The sequence below is a fragment of the Haliotis cracherodii genome, unplaced genomic scaffold, assembly GCF_022045235.1.
Source record: "Haliotis cracherodii isolate W230 unplaced genomic scaffold, xgHalCrac1.p SCAF_6, whole genome shotgun sequence".
NCBI lineage: Eukaryota > Metazoa > Mollusca > Gastropoda > Lepetellida > Haliotidae > Haliotis > Haliotis cracherodii.
This window is the reverse complement of record NW_027266319.1, coordinates 27,789,633-27,815,045: the sequence shown is the minus strand read 5'-3', so window position 1 is coordinate 27,815,045 and position 25,413 is coordinate 27,789,633. Positions and strand designations below refer to the sequence as shown.

At 38.4% G+C, this 25,413-nt stretch overlaps 1 protein-coding gene across 1 annotated transcript; it reads left to right on the top strand.

The window, feature by feature from the left end:
* The first annotated feature begins 11 nt into the window (after positions 1-11).
* LOC139445065 (UDP-xylose and UDP-N-acetylglucosamine transporter-like) lies at positions 12-24,743 on the top strand. Its single transcript, XM_071226145.1, has 10 exons — positions 12-270; positions 5,731-5,844; positions 14,438-14,540; positions 17,578-17,627; positions 18,475-18,556; positions 19,466-19,523; positions 20,493-20,602; positions 21,413-21,488; positions 22,289-22,364; positions 24,027-24,743. The coding sequence occupies exons 1-10, from the start codon at positions 194-196 to the stop codon at positions 24,259-24,261; spliced, it is 981 nt and encodes a 326-aa protein (XP_071082246.1). The 5' UTR covers positions 12-193; the 3' UTR covers positions 24,262-24,743.
* Positions 24,744-25,413: the final 670 nt, after the last annotated feature.

Sequence of the window (25,413 nt, the reverse complement as noted above, 5' to 3'; positions counted from 1 at the left end):
AGTAGGAATCTGTTGACGTGCCGGTCGAGGAAAGGTCGTCAGCGCCTGCGTTATCAATATTCTGCCCTTGTTTTCATAACTAGTCATTTGGAAAAAATGCATGGATACGATAGCGAGATAGCCCTAATTTAACACCATTCTGTCTTTGGGTCTGTTTTTCGTGGATACAGCACAATATCCGTCCAAAATCAAAATGCGTGCTCTTCTCGCTATGTGTATGGTGTTTGTCGGCTGCTGTAGTAATGTCGTGTTCCTGGAACTTATTGTCAGGTAAGTTGAATGAAGCGACCAGTGACACTAATCTCCAGGCATTCGAATCATCTTAATACAGTTATTGACATTGAAGGATTCATTCAGAATTCTATGGTATCTAGCTTGAAACCGAAATGAAATTGCTTGATTAGGCCTACAGCTCACTGATCGGATAGATCAAGGGTCGACTGCAGTATTTGGATCCCGCTTTGGCGTTTTCCGTACAGTTGTTGCTGCCTTTGTCAGCTTCCTGTATATATATATCGAACATACACAAATCCGTTATCATACGTTTTAGAGGGTGAAACGTATGGTTTAAAAACTTAGAGTCTATTTCATGTGTGACAAATGAGAACCAAAAATTGGAGCACCAACTAACTATATATAAGTTATTAGTTATTTCTTCCGGCAGCTAATGACAATAGCTTCAGCGTTTGGCAGTGATTCATTTGACAGAAGCAAAAAAGTTGGAACATGAACAGCTTTAATCTTATCGTTTTTATGAAGGGGATTTTTTACCCCTGTTTTTTACTCCAATAACGATATGACGACAGGGTTTGGCAAAATAAATGAAACCCGTATAATCTTCTCGTTTTGATTTCACCATTGTTTTACAGGTCATGTGTCATTCATGACACCGCTGCCAGGCCACCTGTCTTTTGGGGCAAGGCCCTGCTTATCTTTTGTATTTTTAATATTTCCAAACTAGAAGTAGTTTTTCTCGTAATTTTTTATAAATATTTTCCTCTCCTAATGAGAATGGGCAAAAGTAACATAAGTTGACATCACATGCACGGTATAGCAAGGTGTTGGTGATAATTATGATAATTGGTAAGGGTGAAACGATATTCTGATGCATCGCGATACTTGACCAACGATATGGTATACGATAAACGTGGGCCCATTTATCGATACGCCACAATATGGAACGCAAATCTCAAGTACAGCGTTTCCTCGCTATTGTGCCTTTCAAGAAACTGCTAACTTGGTTATAGCACGCGTTAACGCATAGCCCCCAAAACATACTTACATTTTTAATAAGCTCAGGTTTTACACTAACAGATGTTTTTCCCGATCTAAAAAAATATTATCAGCTGATCACAGCAAGCACATAACACCGGAAATACCAGTCAGCAAATCTGAACTGAAGTACGCAATTCAATACCATTATTATACTGTCTTATACCAGTCAGCAAATCTGAACTGAAGTACGCAATTCAATACCATTATTATACTGTCTTGCTATTAAAACGTGTTCGTTGTATATCTGCACTAGTGATGTATTGTATTTTATTAATTTTATTCAAAATTTCATTTAATATTGTTTTCATTAAGTTAGGTGAAATCGTGTGTGAAGAGATACAGCAACCACGGTCAGATTACTGCTTCTGACGCATTGATACAAACTTTAGTCGGTAAAGAATGGATACATATATTAAAAATGCCATACTTTGACTCGTTAAAAGTCATATTTGTGGCAATTTGGCTAATATATGTCAACATAACGTTTTTGCAATCGAAATACATGTAGCGCGGGAAGTCCGTACGGTGACTGGTCAAATTGTTCCATACGTAAAAATATTCTGCAATAGCAATCACCAGTACCAAAATGGTACACTTGTGGTTCTTAAAATTTTTAATCTCTCTCTCTCTATATATATAGTAAAAGCTGCAACTAAAGTAACACGATATTGGAATATATTATTCCTGATAAAACAATAATTTCAGATACAATTTCTTCGACCATTGAATCCAAATTCTTTGAAGTTATATCACTGGTGGAGTACATTAATTATTTTCTGGTGTTTGAACTTTGAATTGTTTTGAAGGAAAGTTAGAGAAAGTGCCACTTTGAAGCTTAACAACGTCAGTAGTCTTGTTATTATAAATTGATTTTGACTGTTACAATATTATGAAAGGTTCAATCTTGACATGCTTTAAGTCTTTTTTTTTTTTTTCTCTGCGTATCGAAATACGTATCGTATCGTGACCAGAATATCGAGATGCGTATCGTATCGTGACCTTCCTGTATTGTTGCAGCCCTAATAATTGGTCCTTGTCAGTAACTGTCAGTAGCCGACTGCCTCCGTGGCCTTGAGGTAGAGCATCTGCCCGGAAAGCGGAAGGTCTGGAGTTTTGAAATTGCTATCAGGCTATTCCAAGTGTAGTATATTTAGAGATATTCTTAAGTGTTTATAAAGGTGCCTTAAAAGATGCCACATTGTACGTTTGCTTTTCACTAAACGCCAATGCCATAAAAAATTAATATTAACATAAATTCTTTCACAATTGTAAGTATGTGACATTTCTTTTTCTTTCATTTGGCCTTTTTAATTAGATATATGCAAGATGAATTTGTAAAGTTTGCATTATGATTTATGAGCCTTGAAAAGGTTACAATACATTTTAACAGTATATCAAGCTACAACTTGCCATATTATATTTAATCATCATGCCCCCCACCCAGTCTCTTTACATGGTGACATTGCCAATGTAACTCCAACAAAGATACATATTTAGGCATCATCTTAGCCAATAAACAATAAAGAGATAAATCAACTGGGTTTTGAAAACTGAGGTGGTCTTACTGTAGAATCGACACCTTCTTACTTTTTATTTGGAAGCGAGCCCTTTACATCCATTATGGATCAATATGTAGGCTGTCAATGTATTCTTCATACGCATGTCTTTTGTGCGAAAACTAACAGGCTTAGTTTAGAGGTATCAGTCAGGAATATTGAACACTTTATTTTAATCAGAATCAAGCATTCTTCAGCATAATGGTAGAACTGAATTATATTTTTTCTTGTGAAGTGGAATTTGTATTTTTTAAAGATTAATACAGCTGAAGAATAAATCTGAATATTGACCCTCAGCATGATCAGTAGTTATCTCCCTTCCAAACATTAGCAATCATACTTCCAGATGACCCCCTGAGCAAACATGGCAATGAAATGTGCATGTCACAAAGAACATTTATACCTGTGTTAGAAGATATCAGTCAATATTTAATTTTTTATGTGTTTACATGTTTGTTCTCACAGTCGTCAGCTGTTTCCATTAAGACTGGAAATTGGCAAATCACATTACACATCGGCCATGTTGACGGGTTGATGTTCACAGAAAATAGATACTGGCCAATATGTGACAGCCAGCTTAGGGCGTAATGAAGTTACTGATATGCTGTGTCAAGACGTGTATTATGGTTGCTGTTAATTTAGCGTTACTATTTAGGAACATGTTTTTCATAAATATGACATCCTGTGTTACTGTCAAAGCATATCAGTGGCCAATTCATGTTATTAATCGTCTTATTTATCAGATAAATTCAAATTGTCTCCTGACATTTGTAATCTTCCCCTTTGAATTGTCCGTCTTAATTCCCAGTCAATGCTGCTTGTTATTACGTCCTTTTCGGCTGTCAGCAAGGACATAGCTTGGAGGACATTGTAGGATGTAATCGTTTATCTTGTGATATTGGAAGGCAATTAGCGAATCAAATAGACATAACTGATTGGTACTAATACTCATTTTGATACCAAATTACCTCCTGAGATGGTTCCCCTTCCCCTTAATTTAAGTGATTTTTTGTTGTGAAAGTAGATCTGTCAAAGGAGTCATGACGTAATTTCTCATGATTTGATTGGTCATAACAGTCATGTGACCATATTCTCACACCAATAATTTTGATGAGATCCATACTGGGTCAATAGCCAGTACAGGCGTGATAGGTCAGTTTCAATCCAAGGGCAGATAATTCAGGCCAAAGGTTCTCCTTGTCCTTTCATATTCATTTCAATTACCTGAGAATCTTAAAATGGACTGCATTTTTGAAAAGAAGGGAATATTGCAGTTGCTACAACAGGACTGCTCAGTAATTCCCTAATGTTATGATACTTTGTGCCATGAGGTCATGCACAGAAAACAATGCATGAATCGTGAAACCGGTAAATAAATTGTAAAATACCTGTTTCTGACAGCAAGGCTCTGACACAGCTGTGGTTTGGTGGGTCTGTAGCCATTCCTTTTGATCAGTAAACAAGTGTTGAATGTTCATGACATGTATCTTGTTGAAACTTTACTCCTGTTATACCTATCACGAGAGTGTATAATTACTGTCACAATGTCAGGGTGTCAAGAGGCAGACTTTAGTACTTGTCGTTGTCATGGTTGTCATTCCGTTCACAGCAGAGGTTAAATTTTTTAAAAAGTGTCACATGCTCACAAATTTATTTAACTTGCCCAAATTTCATGACATTAAAATCACTTTGGTCCCTATCAACCAATGAGACTTACCCATGTTAACCCCGTGCAAGAATCCAAAGCACTGGATACCTTCTGCTGGGGCTGGGATGCTACAGAAACTGTGATCTGATACGTATCACGATACCTTGCTTATGATCTGTTACACATCCCGATCGTCGTAAGGGCACTTACATGTATCACTGTATCTCACTGAGCAATGATAATACTGAAGTCAAAGTAAACCATATTTGCAGGAAACATCACCTGCATGACATTTATCTTCAAGCATCTAAGCTGCAGAGGGTGTCATCTAAAAGACTGCTTTCAGTATCACATGTTGCATTTTGATACTATTCGGAGGGGGCACCTCTGTAGTCTAGTGGATATGGCGTTTGCCTGGAGAGCAGGTCTTCGGTTTGTTCCCTGGCCAGGTCATATCAAAAGGCATCAAAAGATGGTACTTGTTGTAAACCCTTCATGGCGTACAAGGCCTAGTACAAGCAGCCATGCACACATGCATGTCACTATACATGTTTAATGACTTGAACACGATATTAAACCCCATTTCGCCTCACCTCTTCATGGTAATTGTGTACATGGGAGAAGAACTAACTTAGGAAGTAGGACTGGCTATCAATACAGATAATAGAGATTGATAATCTCTAACTTACTATCGATCAATTATTGATAAATATCGGAGAAGTATTTGAGCAAATACGCAAAAAGAAATTCCGAAAGAAATCAACATACAATGTATTTCACTCCACTGGTAAATCTATAATTTATTTCGTCGCAATAGTTCATGTAAGATATTATCATGACACAATTTTCATATTGATAATCGTTAATATTTCTTCCCATCATCGATAATTCCGATTATCAATATTTTTTACCAGCCCAATTAAGAAGAAGTTGATGCTTAGCTTAATCTTGTTTATCCACAAGTTTGTGTGCAGAGTTGCGTCCCTTGGGCATGCTAGAAACCAATGATTGTAGGTTCAACTCCAGGTTTACCCTGATTATGTTTCCATTTTGGGTAGCACTACACCCAGTGACACCTGCATCACTTGGGGCTTTCCTCCCACTTTGAGCAGACACACCATGATATAGCTGGAATACTGTTCATAGCATCGTTAAAAACCCAACACTCCTTGACATTGTGCATGTTGTAAGAACTATACTTTTAGTACAGATTAAAAAATATTTACTAACATAATGATATATCTCTTTCAGTGAAATCCCCAGCGCTGCCAACATCATCACATTCTGCCAGTTTTTCTTCATCAGTATTGAAGGGTTTATTTTCACAACTAAATTTGGAACGAAAGCCTCTGTGATCCCCCTCAGGTATGTCCTCTTTCCACTTTGTTACAAACACTTGTTAGGCAATAATGTTCCTCACCTCAAATGTACATGATTATGATAATGTAAAGTTTTGTATTTTCTTTTACATGGTTCTAGGATTTGTCAACCTTATTAATTAAAAATTCTGAAAACCCCATAACTTTTTTGAAGGTCACCGATGGTAAAGATTGCTTTGACAGTACAAATTATTCAGGAGATTTTTATGTGACTAAGATGTAAATTTTTCCAAAAATAAATTGTCAGGACTAGGTGGCGCTGCGCTGTGGTGACAGGCATGGTTGAAAGCCCGGAAATCATTCATACCAGCCAGTATTAGTCTTTTAAATGATTACCTGTTTCGTACTTTTTAACAATTCGCTCAATCTCATTAAAATCAGATCTTAGTTCTCGCTAGCGCTAAACAAAGTTCTGAGGACATCCCATTACGGGTCATGTCAATGACCTTTCATCCAACCAATCAGAGTGTCGCTTACCAGATCATGAAAGTGACAGACTGAATGTGTTTTCTAATCATGCAACCTTGAAATATTTTATAGAGGGTATTCCAAACAACAGTTACAGGTTTTATGATTATATCCATACAATCTAGGCCAACTGTAAGCCATTCCAGAATGTTCTTTTTATCAGTTTGAATTTTTTTAATCGAGAATACGTCAAAATATGTTTTGAAGTGTAGTCGCAAGTTTGAAACTAGTGTCGAAGAGCTCGAGAAAGCTGCCTTCTTATTGGCTAATGTCGATTTTCTGTCAGTCATTTCATTGATCGGTCAAAGTTCGCGAGGAATTGTTCTGACGTGATCCGTAATGGGATGTCTTCAGATCTTTGTTTAGCGGTAGCGAAAACTAAGATCTAATTTTAATGAGATTGCAGTTCGCTGTACACAAATCTTATCCAGTCATTATCCCTTTTATTAAAGTTTACTGTTTCTGTGATAAAAATACATAAACTTTAAAATACCATTCCTTGTTGTCACTGTGATAGTGTTCAATTTTCTAGATGTTTTTACTCATTGTTATATTAGTAAGTGTCTTATTTTCTTTTGTACATATTTTAACATAATATATTTTCCTTTTTTCATATTTTAGTGCTAATCAACTGTGCAATATGAATTTCCCTTGGGATAATAAAGTCTTATCTTATCTCATCTCTCTTTTAAAGAACAAAATGATAATAATATATTGAAGGACCCATCCTCTGCTCTGCATAGTTTTATTTCATTTTTTTATTTCAGATGAAATATTTAATTATTATAATCAGTACCCCCTAAAAACGTCTGGCCTAATTATACCATTTGATTTCTCAGCAAATGCTTAGTGCTAAACCTTTAATGGTGTGCTATATGTATTGAGATTGAGAAAGGTTAGCTGCTAAACTTCTGGTTGTGGGGGCTGCTATCGTATTGACATAACCTGGATATGGATTTGCAAAGTCATACTGGTAAATTATCATTTCAGGTTCAGAAACTGCTATCTTTTTTGACATGTTCAAACCATATGTTAGCTTTATCATGTTTAGACCTTTTTTGTGATTGGTTAACATATTTCATTCAACCTAGTCCATTGAAAAGTAGAAAACCATGATTTGAAAGGCACTTTTTTCATTAGATGGAAATCAAACCTACATGTTAAGTCCACAAAATGTGTACACAATATGTTATGTGAATAAACATGATAAACTGTAAGACTGACAAGACAACCTTTACTAACACTTCTCAAGTTGTACCCTGAAGATATTTTCAAGAACATAAAAAAGGCCTGAAATGGGATTTATTTATTTTTCCCATCAAAGTTATAGGATTTTTCACATAAAAGGCTGTAAACCAAGAATTAAAAAACTTATGTTTGACCAACACCAGGTAGAGCAATTAGACATCGTGAATACGTTAAATGAATATAAGCTAGTATCATTTAATAAAGGTCCGATCCAATCTCATTTAAATCAGATCTCTTACACCAGTGTGATACCTCTCTGCATGAAGACCTTATAAACCCTTAGTAGGAGGTCAAGTGAACTGTCTGATCAGTCAGAGTTGAGTTTACTACCGACATGAAGATCCAGGTTAGAATTGGTCTTCAGCAACCCATGCTTGTCAGAGGCGACAGTGTCATTGGGTGGTCAAACTCGATGACTGGATTGATGCATGTCATTTTATCCCAATTGCGTACATGAATGGTCATGTTGTAAATCACTAGATTGTCTGGTCCAAATTGACCGCTGTCATATAGCTGGAATATTGCTGAGCGAGGCGTTAAACAAACGGCACAAAAAAAAGAGAGAAAACAATTAGGTATTTTATTCTTTGTTACAAGTGATTGAAACTTTCAGAGCAGCATATCTTGAAAATGAATATAAATGGGTCGTTTCAAATGGAAAAATAATAAAAGCTGCATGATATATGTTGTGGATGTTTTAAACCCAATTGTTTCTGAACACCATATAATATTTTTTCTGGTTTCAAAGTATCCAAATCATTGTGGTAAAGAAGTGAAAGCGAATCATTTTAGGAGGCTGGCATCTGATTGACTCAAGAACCCATGCAACCCAGGTGGTCACAGTTACTCTGAGCGCATGCTTAGATCTTCATGCAGAGAGGCATGAACGGAGTGAGAGATTTGATTCTTAATGAGATAAAATGGGTCAGATCATGTTTGTTTTATGATTTACTCTAACAGATGCTGCCTATCTTAAATTTTGCAAAAGTGACAAGATAAAAAAAATCACATCCTTATCTTAGACATATTTTTGTTCAAGTTGACCGATATTTAGTTTAATCTCTTGGAGCATGGATGGGAAACACAGGCATAAGGTGCTGCTTCTGTCTGTGCAGAGTTATGTCCCTTGGCTACAAGCATCCACTGCTCAGGGTTTGAAGTTCAGATTCATCTTGATTATCGAATGATTATTTTCCTTGGTTTGTCAGCACCATATTAATTCTCACAGGTTTCTCTAATTAAATGGAAAAGCTCTTCAACCTGCACTTAGGACTGTCCTCCCACATGAAGCTGAAACGCTGTTATATAACTGAAATACTGTTCAAAGTGGCATTGTAAACTCATTACTTTTCTATAACAGTGAAGATCCGGGAAGAATAGGTCTTCAGCAACCCATGCTTACCGTAATTGGTGACTATGCTTGTTGTAAGAGGCGACTACCGGGATTGGGTGGTCAGGCTCGGTGACTTGGTTGATGCATGTCATTGTATCCCAATTGCGTGGATCGATGCTCACGATTGTCTGGTCCAGACTCGATTATTTACAGACCACCGTCATATAGCTGGAATATCACTGAGTGCGTCGGTAAACAAATAAACAAATAAACAAACTATAACAGTATTTGTTTGTTCCCTCCTCATGCTGCAGAGAGTACAAGATTATGACCTTCATATATTTGGTGACGGTGGCTTTACACAACATTCTTCTCCTCTACAAAGTGCCTATACCCATTGTAGTGCTTTTAAAAAGTGTAAGTTGGCAGGAACAGCATCGTTTTCTCCCCCACCTTAGATCAGGTTTGTTTGTGTCTGTTGAGATTGGTTCCAGTGTGTCCTTTGCTTCACTTTGCAGTCCCAGTTCACACTTTTAGCATGTATAGATCAGTGTGCTTTATTGTCTTTATTTTCTGCCAGTACCATGGTTATCACTTAACATTCTACGATTCCTAGATGTTTATATTATCGCTGAGGAATCCCCTTCCTCCCCCCCACACCCTCCCTCCACACCCTCTCCCCCTCTAATTATCAAACAATATAAGGAATGTTGGATATGATGGTTGTGTCAGTGAACCAGTGTTCTTGTGATGCAGTCTCGTTAAAATCAGATCATTTACTCTGATATGATGACTCTGTGTGTGAAGATTTGAGGTCCTCCACAGAACTCAGCCAATCAGGGTCAATGCTTCTAAGTTTATAGTACGAATGAGAAAAGCATTCAGATTAGTATATGTTATTTCTGTATCTGGTAAAAAAAAGTTAATCCATCCTTATAACTGGTTCTGTTATATTGTGTCTATTTTGTGCACCCTGTCGTTTCTGACCACCATGGTCGTTGGCTCAGAGTTAGTCAGTAATTGGAACATGGTATTGCTGTGAGCTAGCACTACGTATCTGGCCATAGTCCAGACAAGTACAAGCAGCCACACACACATATGCATACATACATGATATGAGTGAAATAATCTCCAACGCAATGTTAAACCTCACATCACCTCTATGCAACCAAAATTGAAGAAACATCTTTGTGTTGTGTATTTTTAGTTATATTCAGATTTCTGAATCATCGTAAATAAAAAAAGAAGCCCAATTGTTTTTGAACCTGACATACTCAAGAAATGAATGAGTGAGTGAGTTGTGTTTAACTCTGCTTTTAACAGTAAAGTTAATAAACCTAGAAACAGAATCGGGGCGAACCACGATTCAAACCTACAATCATAGGTTTCAGGCATGGTCAAGGGATGCAACTCTGCACAGTGAATTGCCTAAGGCGACAGGGCCTCACATGCACCTGATTGACTCAAGGACACATGCAGCCTTCATTTTGTCCCTCAGATCCTTGTTCACGTGACCGTCTATGGAGATGTACATGAGTATTGTCACAAGCATGGTAAACATCTTAAATGAGATACTTGAGGTTATGTATGTAACTAAACAGAAGTTGATTACAATATACTCATTATTCACAAACAATGCAAGTTGTAAGGCCCTGTGGACATAAAATCCATGTTATAATTTTGAAATTATACCAGTCCACTGAAATGATAAAACTAATATATACAATACAGGTCAAATGATGTTGCACATAGAATTCTATATATTCTTTTGTCATTGTATGAACCTGCTAAGCTTTGATGGTAATCATGGTACTTATATTACAGGATCACTCAGTATATCTATCATGTCTATGAGTGTTGATGTTACAATGACATTATTAATGTTTGAACAACTGTAATTCTCAAATCTTAGATAATTCTTTCTTTTGAAAAAATGTGTTCCTTAGGCTACAAAACAAAAAAGTCTTGGTTCTCTGGCACTGCGCGCATTATCATAAAGTCTGACGCATATTTAATTTTAATTTCCATTATGAAAACCCTTCATGATTCCACATCTCAAACACACGACCCTGGCAGTGAAATGCTACAATACTTAAAAACAATGCGCATTGCTTTACTGGGCATCTTGTGTTATGGTTAGGCGGCAATAGGAGTTTGTGTGCTTGTTTTGCCCTTTTCAACTTTGAGTAAATGGAAACATGAAATTTACGGTAAAACATCGCAAGGCATGATGATTTGGTAGTCAATGGGATTTGTGTACTGTATGCCGGACAATGTTTCATACACAGATATTAGAATTACTTGTGTATTTGTCTTGTAAAATAGCAATCAGCTGTTCACATTTTTTTCTCCCCTATCTATGGGTGGTTTAGTTTGAAAAATACTTTATAGCCATATTATGAAATAGCAGGACTGACCCATGAAGATTCAAGGTAGAACAGGTCTTCAGCAACCCATGCTTGCCGTAAAAGGCGACCATGCTTTTCGTAAGGGGCGACTGACTTGGTTGATGCATGTCATCGTATCCCAATTGCATGGACTGATGCTCATGATGTCAATCACTGTATTGTCTGGTCCAGACTCGATTATTTACAGACCACTGTCATATAGCTGGAATATTGCTGAGTGTGGCGTTAAACAACCAACAAACAAACAATAGCAGGACTAACTTGCGTACTTCAGTATGGATTTGTTGACATGCTTCTTCTGGAGCCCACACACTGTCTTGAATCCATGACGGATATTATCAGTGTCACTATTTTGGAATATTTATTTCATCCCTCATTCTCAGTCATGAGTGTGGTGCACTCTGACAAAAGACAGCTGTTAGAGATCACATGTGACTTTGTTTTCTTTGGGATGGGGGGAGGCAAGGGTGTCCCAGTTATCTAAGCCAACTCAGTTTGTTGTGAAGAACGTGTTCTTTGGGCATGCCAGAAACCTATGATCGTTGGTTGGGATGTCATGATTCACTAATACATTGGTGAATCGATAATATTCTCAGATGATATGATACACAATGCACCCTTACCTGTATCGATTCATATTTCAATTGTATCGATTCATATTTAATCCCATATCGTTTCACATATGGATCATTCAAAACAGCAAGACAGTCACCGAAATACAAAAAGAAACATGTATTATTTTGTTTGGACAAATTCTGTTAATTTAACCAATCAGCAATCGTTTGAATAACCTCCATATCCAGCCACATGTAATAAGCACTGGTCTGGCTAAGCAAGTTACTACACACTTGTTATGTGCAATTTCATTGGCTGATAAGTTTTATGCTATCCAACTGTCAAAGCTGTCAAAATGTTTTACTGTAGGAGGAATTTTCTTGAATAGAATTTGGCTCCTGTGTGCAATTCTTTTTTTATCTGTTTTCCTGTATGCTATGAGGAAGGGGGAATTAGAGAAATCTTTCAGGAAAAGACTATGAAATGAACTAAATATCATGCAAAATTGCCATATTCTGTTGTGAACAATGTATTATGATACCCATTGTATCAGACCCGTGAAGATCCGGGGTAGAATAGGTCCTCAGCAACCCATGCTTACCGTAAAAGGCGACTAGGCTTTTCGTAGGAGTCTACTATCGGGATCGGGTGGTCAGGCTTATTGACTTGGTTGATTCATGTCATCGTATCCCAATTGCGTGGATCGATGCTCATGATGTCAATCACTGGATAGTTCGGTCCAGACTTGAATATTAACAGACCGCCATGATATAGCTGGAATAATGCTGTGCGGCGTTAACCAACAAACAAGTAAACCCATGGCATCAGGAGATAGTCGTATTGTGACATCCCTAGTTGTTGGTTGGAACAGACTTGCCCTCCTCACGTGAGTAGGTGTGTCAGCACCATACCTGTGCTCTTGGGTTTAACCAAAGGAAAAATGTCTGAGACCTGCATCACTTCTGCCCATCCATCCACATCAGGCTGGCAGCACATGCTGTGATTTTAACTTCAATACTGTTCAAAGCAGCATTAAACCAATCTCACTCGCTGGTTTTTGTGGCATAATTGGTATTGCATATTATTCAACTACATCATACCATGTTTCTGCAAAGGCAAAATGCACCAAACTTTGTCCATTGTCACTTACAAGTGATGATGAGGTCAGTGTTTGTATGTATGTAAGCCTTCCTATCTATTTGAATAAAAGAAGCATTATCAGAGTTAATGTAAGCAATAACGCTTGTATAGCTACCAAGTGTGAAGGAATAGTTTCAGATGCAGTATGAATGCAGTTACTATCGTCGTAACAGTGGTTGTCATTGGAATCACCACACAAGTGCTATTGGAACCGACAGCATCAGTTACCAAACACATTCAGTTATATCTGTTAAATTCCGCATTTCGCAGACAACAACTACAACAACACTTACTGTCGCCACAGCGAGCGAAACATGGCTGGCAGTAGTGGAGAAGACAGATGGGGAAGTGCTTTAACCAACGCTTGTTTCCAGAGAATGTAATTCTTATTAAGAAGTATCTCAGTGTGCTGGCACTATAAATCAGCATCAGTCCAGACTAGAACAAGGATCCACACACACATGTGCATGGACGTCGTTATATAAGTGCAATAATCTTGGACGCGATGTTAAACCTAATTTCACCTCACTTCACCTTAAATGCATTATGGGTTAGAATTGGTCATACTACTAAGCACGATAAGCAGAGCAGTGAGAACATAGATTCATGTTATTTGAGGATGGGTTATTTTCTTTTAGTCACTTCCTAAATTCCTTGTTTATTATTCCCAATATGCCCTTTGCTGTTCTGCTTCAGATGGTAAAGCCCAACACACACATAAATTTATTAGTTTTTATATCATGTACATATACAATAGGTTATGCACATAATTATTTTTTCCAATAATATATTAACAAATAGTATTTCTGGCAGATCCAATGTTACCATGTGAATCCAGAATCCAATTTATTCTGTGTAAAGCTATTGCAACTCTTGTACGTACAGGATAAAATTAATGAATTTTCCTTCTCACTATTTATTACTGAATATGAAATACTAAGCTAGTGATATCAGTGTTTAGTGCGATGAAATCTGCCAGTGCAGTGCAGGCCGTTAGGGATGATTAGTGTCACCTGCTGAAGCAGAATCGTTATGGGTTTGAGAGTGTTGGAGCGAGAAGGTTTAACACAAAGGACAAACCAGGGACCCAGTGTCATGAATACGTACATATTATTTCTATGTCTACACCATATGCACAGTAATTTTGTCATAAGTAATGTTACTAATGTAGATATCATGGCCATGAGTACCATACAAACACAACTTAAATTGGTAATTACCACCCAGTGTTTTTTAGATGGACTTGAATCAAAACTGTATGATTGTTTGTACAAAGTAATTGTGGACTGCCATGAACATGTAGATCCCATATAGTCTCCATTCTTCTCTCGGTTCCTGTACCTCAGATTTCTCAGATTTTATAGTGTTTACTTTGATTATTGTGGTCAATATTGCATGCTCTGCTATATTTAATTCTTCTCTACCAGGTACTATGTGCTAATGGTGGCTATGTTTTTCGTTGTGCAAGTCATAAACAATCAAGCCTTCAACTTCAATATTTCTATGCCTCTACACATGATATTCCGAGCGGTGAGTATTACCCCCAATTCTGTCATGTATATAACTCATGAATCTTCCTCTTCTCTCATTTAGCAGTGTTTTGTTGCTTAACAAAATTTAGAATAAAATTTCTTTTTATTACATGAATTTAATGAACTGATAGTTCAGAATAAGCTATGAATGCCTTAACAAGTAAGGTTGAGAATGTCTGTCACTAATATTTCACATGTTCATATATTTTTCACAAAACAAGTTAAAAAGTATTGATTATGAGTTTTTTTAAAAGTCTTTAATATTTCTTCCAATAAATATTTTTCAAAGTTTCACATTGTGTATCATGTTATATACAGGCAACGTACTTACTGTAAATATTCAGTGGCAGATATCTATCAATTTTCACTGTAGATTGGTGTGCTTGCGAAACAATTACAAACAACATCAGTTTAGAGTATCATTCTGTGCCAAAAACTGTTGTGTCAACTAGCTTTTGAGTCAACTAGCTGAATCTGTCTCTTGACATATTTTTGTTACATATTTTATACCAAGTTTGCCTGTTATACCTACTTAGCCATTGTGTTGCCCATCCCCTGTTCGAAACCTGACAGTGTTAGAAATTGAACAAAAGCGCTCTAGAGCACCCATGGCTAGTAATATATAAGAACTAGTGGAACACTGGAATGTAGAATGTCAATATTGTTGGCTAGGACAGTAATCTCACATAAGACAAACTGTATCATACCATCAGAGGGACATTCCTGGGGTTCCTCTCAGCTAGTCTATAATGTTTTACTTGATTCAACACACATGGGAATAATGGTTATCTGTGTGTAGTTGTCTAAACTACCATCACTTTTAAAGGATAAGATGTCAAAAAAAATGTTCTCAAGGTAAATGTTACTTCATATTCTTCCATATGTTTTGGGGGCGGTGAGGTAGCCTAGTGGTTTATGTATTTGCTCGACACGCCGAAGACCTGGGTTCGATTCTCCACATGGGTACTATATGTGAAGCCCATTTCTAGCGTCACCCACTTTGATGTTGCTGGAATATTGCTAAAAGCTGCGTAAAACCATATTCACTCACTTACTCCATATGTTTTGTGTGTTTCATGATATATTTTTAAACTTTCATTTATGGCTTAAGATATTCATATAACCATCCCATCAAGTGGCTTCCTGGATAAACCACAGCTCATACCAATCCAACCAATTTCAGTACAGAAATCATCTGAATGGCGATCATGTTTATGGCGATCAATGAAATCGTCCGAATGAATGAATCTTGGGTGTGAAGTAAGATATTGATCACTATCACGATATCGATATATCAATAAACTTTTTATGTCAATACTGAATTGATACACCAAAGTTAAGATGGACAATAAGAAGGCAGTATATTCAATTTCAAACATTTTGTGGATCACCCTGGTTGATATTTAGATCTATGTTGATAATTGCAGATTGACAAGACTGAATTTTTAACTTTACACAAACTGAATAACTAATTTTCTTAGTCATCTGGGGCTAGTGAAGCTATTGTGTAATTCCTGGCACTGTCTACCCTCAGCATGACCACCTAGACAGTAGGTTAATATCTAAGATATGTTAACACTTGTGTTCGAACGAAATTGAGCATGAAAGTCATGGCGTTAACAATGTGTGTGCTGCCTGTGTTATAGGCACATAAAGTTGCTAATTATATTTGCATATTCCTATATGCAAGGGATCGGTGTACTTCTCCGTAGGAAGTGACAACATGGAATCCATGGCTTGTGGTATATACAAGTTTACTCCATACAGGCAGATATATATATATAGATACAAGAAGCACTGTGTACCAGGTCAGCACATGGTGATAGTAGTGATAGTGTTTGTGCCCAGGAGCGCCTTGCCTAACCCTAGCTAGGCTAAGGGTAAGACCTTCTCTTCTCATTTTCATCTCTGGACCAAGGCTTATATATGACATAGTTGCACAGCTCGTTCAGGATGGCAGACAGTCAATGTGCAATATAATGGGGATAATCAGTTGGGATTATCATCTTATAAGTAATGGCAATTAAGTTATTAAAGACATATACACATCATGGTGACAGGGTATTTAACTTTTGTTCATTCAGACAGGCTGTCCCAAATCAGTTGCTATGACAACCTGCCATATTAACTCTAAAATTAAATTTTCAAATTTAGGGGGTCCCTAGATTCAAATACTTCATCTGCAAAACTCATGGACCCATAGCCTTCTAAATTTCCAACACTGTATGAAACTCTGTGCATGCCATCGATTTGAAAATGGAACTGTATTTAAATTGACATGTTCCAAGGGAGATAATTCTTTATTAACCTCAGTTCTTATCTCCCCTTGACCATACCGTAATCTCTTACTGATAGATCGAATAGCTTGAATCTACTGATCTGATGACATTACTACTATCAATTGTTAAAATTTGTCCAATAAGATGTAATACAAAATTATTAACTTAATGAGTAATTCTCTTGCAGTAATCACTTACTAACGAGTTACTAATGATACACAATTACTCAGACCGCCTCCGTGGTCTTGTGGTAGAGCGTCCGCCCGGAGAGCGGAAGGTCCAGGGTTCGATCCCAGGCCGCGTCATACAAAAAGACGTTAAAAGATTGTACTTGTTGTTACCCTGTCTGGCGCTCGGCATTAAGGGGCTAAAGCAAGGACTGGTCGGCTCGGAGTCAGTATACTGTGTCTGAGTGGGGTATTCATGTTACACTGCGGCATGGTATCTCAGTGAGCTAGCACTATAAATCGGCATCAGTCCGGACTAGTACAAGCAGCCACACACACACACATACACGTGCATGCATGTCGCTATATAAGTGCAATAATCTTGGACGCGACGTTAAACCCAATTTCACCTCACCTCACCTCACACAATTACTCACAATCCAAAGTAATACCATTTGTCTGGAATATGTTAGCATTATTGGTGTTTATAATCACTATTTTTAATTCATACATGTGTTTTGCTTGCAGGGTTTAATGTCCTGCTGTATTGTCATGCTGTATTGTCACCATATTCTGATTCTATTTTCAGGGATCCCTTGTTGCCAACTTGATTCTAGGAATAATTATAATGAAGAAAAGGTAACAAAAATATTGAATTTTGGTTGTAGTATTTACATGTATGAGTTGTATTGACCATGTTGAGTGTTTCCTTCTCTGACAGTGTATGCCAATCGTCTTTGAATACTGAAAGTCAAGTCATTTTCATCATGTAAGCAAACATTTAGACATGGCCGACAACCGCTTTTTTTATTTGTTACGAATTTGCAACTAAAATACAAAAATATCATTTCTGCCTTAATTCATACAAGTAATGTGCAAAAATCTACGAGAAAAAATGCAAAAGAGTTAATTTTCATAGGCACTGATATGACAGTGACTTGTTGTTTCTCTGCCTGGTGATCGGCATTAAGGGGATAAGACAAGGCCTGCTCGGCTTTGAGTGGGTATACTGTGAGTGAGGTGTCCATGTTAAACTGCAGCACAGTGTCTAAGTGAGCTTGCATGCACACATGCACAGACACAGACACATACATGCACGCACGTACACACATTCATCATTACAATGACTACTTCAGTGTAGTTACATATGTTAGTGACCCATGAAGAACCGGGGTAGAATGGGTCTTCAGCAACCCATGCTTGCCGTAAAAGGCGCCTATGCTTGTCGTAAGAGGTGACTAATGGGATCGGGTGGCTCACTGGCTTGGTCGATACATGTCATCGTATCCTAATTGCATGGATCGATGCTCATGATGTCAATCGCTGGATTGTCTGGTCCAGACTTGATTATTTACAGACTGCCATCATACAGCTGGAATATTGCTGAGTGCAGCATTAAACAACAATCAAACTAAACATGATCACATCAGTGTGGTTACATATGTGAGTACTGTGCTGTAATCATGAACTGTGTTTGGTGTTTCAGGTACAAATGGAGCAAGTATGTGTCAGTAGCTCTGATTACTGTCGGCTTAGCGGTATGCACAGTGTCCTCTGCCAAGCAAGTGGTAGGTGGTCAAACACTTATTCATTGCTATTGATGATTTGATATCACAGCAGTATAAAAATCGTGAAAACATATCACGAACATGTTGTATTCCTTTATTTAGTAAAAGTTGCCTGAAACATGGCTTGTATGGTCATAATGGGCGACTATGGTTGTTTAGCAGGTTATCCCACAGATGACATTCTTACAACGTTAGAACTTGGCACTAGTCCTATAGTCCTTGCCAAACTGCCCAATAGTTGAGGTATCATAAGGACTAGTAGAAATTTGCCCTTTTTAAGGGTTTTGCTATATGTTATCATTTTAAGTAGTGGACCAAAACTGTTAGTTTCTAACTCTGTTCTTACCTTGTCAGCCTACTGATGGGGTTGACATTTTTGGTCATGTGGATAAGGCATTTGACCCTGGATCAGAAGGTCCATGGTTTGAATCCCCTCAAGGGGAATCACCCTTATCATGACCCTGTGCTGCTGGTGCTCCCAACCACCTCATTCCACAAAATAACTGTAGCTAAGGTTAACCTAAACCACTAAGGTTAGAATTAATGTGACCTTAGTCTGCTGTTACAACAGTTTCACAAAGCAACCTTAGCTCAGTGTGCCAACCTTAGCGCTTAGGTTGGGATCGTAAGGCTGTGTGACATCGTCTGCTGAACCATTGCTCTATATACTGTTAATAACATGATAGTTCAGGTTCTTTGTGTCTGATTGTACTGATTTTTGTAGATCGAATCCATTGTAATTTCTAAACGTCAAAGGGTAATGAAAATATTCACCACATTGTAATCTACCTTTCTTAATTGCATGCCTGCTTGTTGTTTGACATCCATGTGTACATATGATATCAGAGCTGTGTTTGACTAATCCTGCTATAAATACAGCCTGTACGTAGACCTGTGTATATTTTGCAGACTGACAACCCAGGTCACACAGGAGATGCTGCCTATGACTACCTCATGTGGCTTGTGGGTAGGTACAACTCTACCTGGAAGGTTCTGCTCTGAGTGGTCATTTTCCAGAGTGAATAATAATAATAATAATAATAATAATAATAATAATAATGATGATGATGATGATGATCTGAGTGGTCACTTTCCAAAATTATTATTAATAATAATAATAATAATAATAATAATAATAATAATAATAATAATAATAATAATAATGAAGAAGATGATCTGAGTGGTCACTTTCCAAAATGAATACTACTACTACTACTACTAATAATAATAATGAAGAAGATGATCTGAGTGGTCACTTTCCAAAATGAATACTACTACTACTACTACTAATAATAATAATGATGATGATGATCTGAGTGGTCACTTTCCAAAATGAATAATAATGATGATGATGATGATGATGATGATGATGATTCCAGTCAATGAATTCTAATGGCACTACTTTATTATTTCCCCAAATCAATGTTTAGTGTGTACGCAATTTTCATTGTCACCTCCCTGGGGAGAATACAACCAATTTAGGCCTCTTTTCTAAATTTCTTGATTTATGAAGTTTAAAATTAATATGGATCAGACATACAGAAATAATGCAATGATCACGACCATAATTAGTCATGGCTAAATAGAAAATGTTGTAACAAGTGTAGCATATTCATTGAAGTGTTTCTTTGAAATGTCGTGGCGGTCGTGTAGCCTAGTGTTTTAACACTTCGCTCGTCACGCCGAAGACCCGGGTTCGATTCCCAACGTGTGTAGAATGCGTGAAGCCCATTTCTGGTGTCCCCCGCCGTGATATTGCTGGAATATTGCTAAAAGCGGCGTAAAACCATACTCACTCACTCACTTTGAAATGTCAAAGAGTTCCAACAGACTCTTATATCTAGATGTGTAGCTTATGTTAGTGAGATTTGTGGACTCAGGATGTTTCCTATTTGTGAACCTTTGTATATGATGTCTGGCATCTTATCTCTTGCAGGTATAGGTATGCTGTCCTTCGCCCTGTTTATGTCTGCATGGATGGGAATTTTCCAGGAACAGACATACATCAAATTTGGAAAACATCCCTCAGAAGCACTCTTCTACAATGTGAGTTTCCAGTAACAACTGATTGTCCTGCAGAATAGGACTGGGCATAGTCCAAATTTACTCCCCGGGTACCCAACCTACTATTACACCACCCTTCCCGGGTACCCACTATAGGTCTCAAGAATTGGGTACAAAATGTCTGGTCATGCATACACTGAAGTTGACTGAAGTTTTATCTTTATTCAAATCAGTAAAGGTCATGATGATTTGGAGCATAGTCAGAAAGAAATATGAACATTAGTGACTTGTATTGTAACCATGGAGTTCCGAGATAATTTTTTGTCATTAAACAATATATCGTGTGACTAACCATGGGTCCGGGTAGTCCTGTGGGTGCCCAGGTCCTACTCAGGACGCAACTGACTTGAGTACCCGAGTTACCCCAGCCCAAATGGAGAAAATCAAAATAGGAATGTTGCATTTACTCTGTAAGTGCATGTACGGCTAGTGTGTCAAGCTGCTGTTACAGGGGCCCTTTGGGGAGTTTGGGTTACAGTAGATCCTCTACAATAAGTGCTTGTCATATGAGATGACTAAATGGATTGGGTGTTCACATTATTGTCTGTTCTTGGCAGACATCTATTGATGTCAGAAGATCATCGTATGACTTGATTCAGGTCATGTGATGATGGATTGTTGTGAGCCTGGGAAAGTGTCTGTTTGTATGTGCCTCTCATCAGTCGAACTCAACACAAGTTGCAGAATTGTGTGCAGAATTATCACAAGATTTACACAAATTGTCCGCAGAATTTGTATTTTTGGTCATGGAAAACATAGAGACTGTGTCATGTGCAACTGTTTGTGTTACAGCATGCCCTGCCATTGCCGTTCTTCCTGCTGTTGGCATCCAATATCTACAGCCATATCCACATCTTCAATCAATCAGGTGAGAAGTGAGGTAATCTCTTGGATATAAGCCCAGTGGGACAAACATACCTGCTGATGCAGTACACACAATGTTTACTCCATGTGAGAAGTATGGTAGTCTCTTGGACATAAGCCCAGAGGGACAAACATACCTGCTGATGCAGTACACACAATATTTACTCCCTGTGAGAAGTGTGGTAGTCTCTTGGATATAAGCCCAGAGGGACAAACATACCTGCTGATGCAGTACACACAATATTTACTCCCTGTGAGAAGTGTGGTAGTCTCTTGGATATAAGCCCAGTGGGACAAACATACCTGCTGATGCAGTACACACAATATTTACTCCCTGTGAGAAGTGTGGTAGTCTCTTGGATATAAGCCCAGAGGGACAAACATACCTGCTGATGCAGTACACACAATATTTACTCCCTGTGAGAAGTGTGGTAGTCTCTTGGATATAAGCCCAGTGGGACAAACATACCTGCTGATGCAGTACACACAATATTTACTCCATGTGAGAAGCAGAGTAGTCTCTTGGCTGTGGTCCAGATGCAGCTTATTGGAGATAAGGAGGGTGCACTTAATACGAAAATGAATGGAAATAAAATTCAGGAAACAATTTGCATAGTCAATTATTTGAGTTTTTTTGTTGTTGAAAATGTCACCAAATGATTTTGTTATGTTAATACATGTTAACATGATGATTATGCTCTAGCCCCCTCTTTGGGTAAGCCGCAAACAGTTATTGTTAGCGCTGGTAGAAAGGACACAGTACGTCTTCATGGAGAAACAATGAAATATTCCTGTGTGTTTCAGCTCCCATGGTGATGCCAGTCCTGGGCATAACTGCCCCCAAGATGTGGATTTACTTGCTCTTCAACACACTCACACAGTATCCTTTATTATGTTTGTAGACAGCCTCCGTGGTCTAATGGTAGAGCGTCCGCCCGGAGAGCGGAAGGTCCGGGGTTCGATCCCCGGCCGCGTCATACCAAAAGACTTTAAAAGATGGTACTTGTTGTTACCCTGTCTGGCGCTCGTCATTAAGGGGCGAAAACAAGGATTGGTCGTCTCGGAGTCAGTGTACTGTGTCTGAGTGGGGTATTCATGTTAAACTGCGGCATGGTATCTCAGTGGGCTAGCACTATAAATCGGCATCAGTCCGGACTAGTACAAGCAGCCACACAAACACACACACGTACATGCACGTCGCTATATAAGTGCAGTAATCTTGGACGTGACGTTAAACCCAATTTCACCTCACCTATTATGTTTGTAGGTTTGGCAGCACCATACCATTGCTTGTGGGTTTCACCATGTGATAAATGTCTGACACCTGCATCACTTAGGGCTTTTCTCCCACATTAATCTGACACGCTGTGATATAACTGGAATACTGTTCAAAGCGGTATTAAACCCAACTTACATACTCTCCTTTCTCAACTCATCTAATGTATTCCGCTGTATATCATATGCATGGGAGACGAATTATTACCCTCCGTAGTCAGATGGTTGTACAGTATAGTATAGTTTGAGTAGAATTTCAACATTTAGTTGACTTTCCATGTTCAAGAGTTCTTGAATAGTCAAATGTGTGGTAACTTGCTGTCGTGGGTTCAAATGTGTCAAATCTGGCCTGTCAGGGAGTTAGTGAATGTTGTTTTACACAACTTCATTCCAGCTATGTCACAGCAGCCAGTCGGGGCCAGACAAACCAGCGGTTGACATGAGCAACTACCATATTGTCAGGTATGATGACACACAATCAACCAAGACACTGAGTCCACCACCCATCCACTTACAACAAGCAGTACAGGGGTGGAGGGCGAGGACCAAGACCCGGATCAACCATCAAGGACTTCACCAAAGTGTTAGAGGGGGCACGGGTGACCCAGTCGTCTAAGGCGCCGCAATTCGCTGTGCAGAGTTGCGTCCCTTAGGCACGCCAGAAACCCATGATTGTGGGTTCGAATCCCGGTTCGCCCTGATTATGTTTCTAGGTTTGTCAGCACCATACCCGGTGGGGTTTCACCGAAGTGGTAAACGTCTGAGACCTGCATCACTTAGGGCTTTCCTCCCACATTAAGCTGGCACGCGTGATATAACTGGAATACTGTTAAAAGCGGCGTTAAACCCAACTCACTCACTCACTCACTCACTCACTCACTCACTCACTCACGCACGCACTCACTCACTCACTCACTCACTCACTCACTCACTCACTCACTCACTCACTCACTCACTCACTCACTCACTCACTCACCAAAGTGTTAGGTGGTTAAAGTAGCAAATTTCATCAAACTTAGTATTAGGAGCTTATATTACAATGTCTTTGTGTAAACCATATATATATATATATATATATAGACACACTTGTACCAGGTGAGTCAAGGTGGGATTCTTCTATTTCAGAATGTTCACTGCCAATTTTGACAAACCCCTGGATGTGGTCATGTTCTATTACAAGGACTCTCACAAAGTAAATAATAAAATGCACCAGCATAAAGAGATGACTATAGGCGCCAGTATATAAAAATTCCTTAATGCTGTTCAGATATGTATGTATTAGATCTGTGTTTGTGCTGACGACGGAGTGTACGTCGTTGACGGTGACACTGGTGGTGACGTTGAGGAAGTTTGTCAGCCTCATCTTCTCCATCATATACTTCAGGAACCCCTTCACTTTATACGACTGGTTTGGGACTTTCTGTGTGTTTGTCGGAACTCTCTTGTTCACGGAAGTAATCTCATTAGGCGGTCGGAAGAAAACAGAAAAGAAGCAACGATAATGAAAAAGGACTCTAGGCATTTGTTGAATACAGTCAAACGTTGTTGTGTCAGACTTTGATGTGTCGAACCTGCGCTTGTCTCAAAGCTTGGTCCCTGCGTATTCCTTATTTACCTATCACCGGATAAATGAAGTATTTACGTTGGTCCCTTCAACTTCGACACAACAGTGTTTGACTGCTTGTTGTTTCTGAATGAATCTTATGCATCTATCTTTCATACAGAATGTCATTAGCAACCTGCAAAATGAAGAAAGTTTTGTGGGAATTTGATTTCTGTCGCCATTGCTGATTTTTCTTGTTTGAACTGCACACAAATCCTTGACATTAGAGAGTAATCTTCCATGGACTTCTTCCAAATGACCCTGGGGAATTCTTTTGACACATATCAAGGTCAAAGGTCAAGGTAATGAGATAGAAAAAGTCTCAAGAATGCATTTACTTTGAGTACAGGACAATGAATTGAACAACCTGATTGGGGTAGGGCAGTTGGGGTGGGTAGAGGGTTAGGGGAGTGGGGGTGGGTGGGTAGGGGAGTGGGGATAGGGGATTTCATTTGTTGGTCATCATGGATCATCCGGTGGACGAGTCAGAGGTGATTGTGAAGATGTGTTGAATAGATTATGGAGTAAATCCATAGATCTGTAGAATGTGGATGACTGTCCCTGTCAGTCTGAGCACAGATCAAGTGGATATAGTTTGAGTTCTTTGTGTTCACCAGAACGGGTCTCAATGAGGGCCTCAGTGAGGACATTCGATCACAAGCATGCAGTCAAACACTCTGACTATTTCCAATGTATGCAAAAATGCTGGGTTTAAGATGTATAATCTTAAGATGTATAATGGATAAAAAACAAAGCTTCGGTATTTATTTGTTCAAAGGAATTCCCAGGGGTTTCTCCAGAAATGTGGAATTAGTCTCAATCATTTTCATTTTCAGAATAGTCTCATGAAAAACATATGAACATCAAAATGTGTCGTTTATATGCATATGAACCCTCTTCCAATGCAAAAAGCAGTATGTTGTGCAAAGTTCACATGAAAATATATTCTTTTATGATAAATTACCAGGGCACTCACAGCTGGGTTCATAAAAAAAGTGACTCCAATCAAATTACACTATTCTTCATGACTGAAACAGGCAGCAATATTATT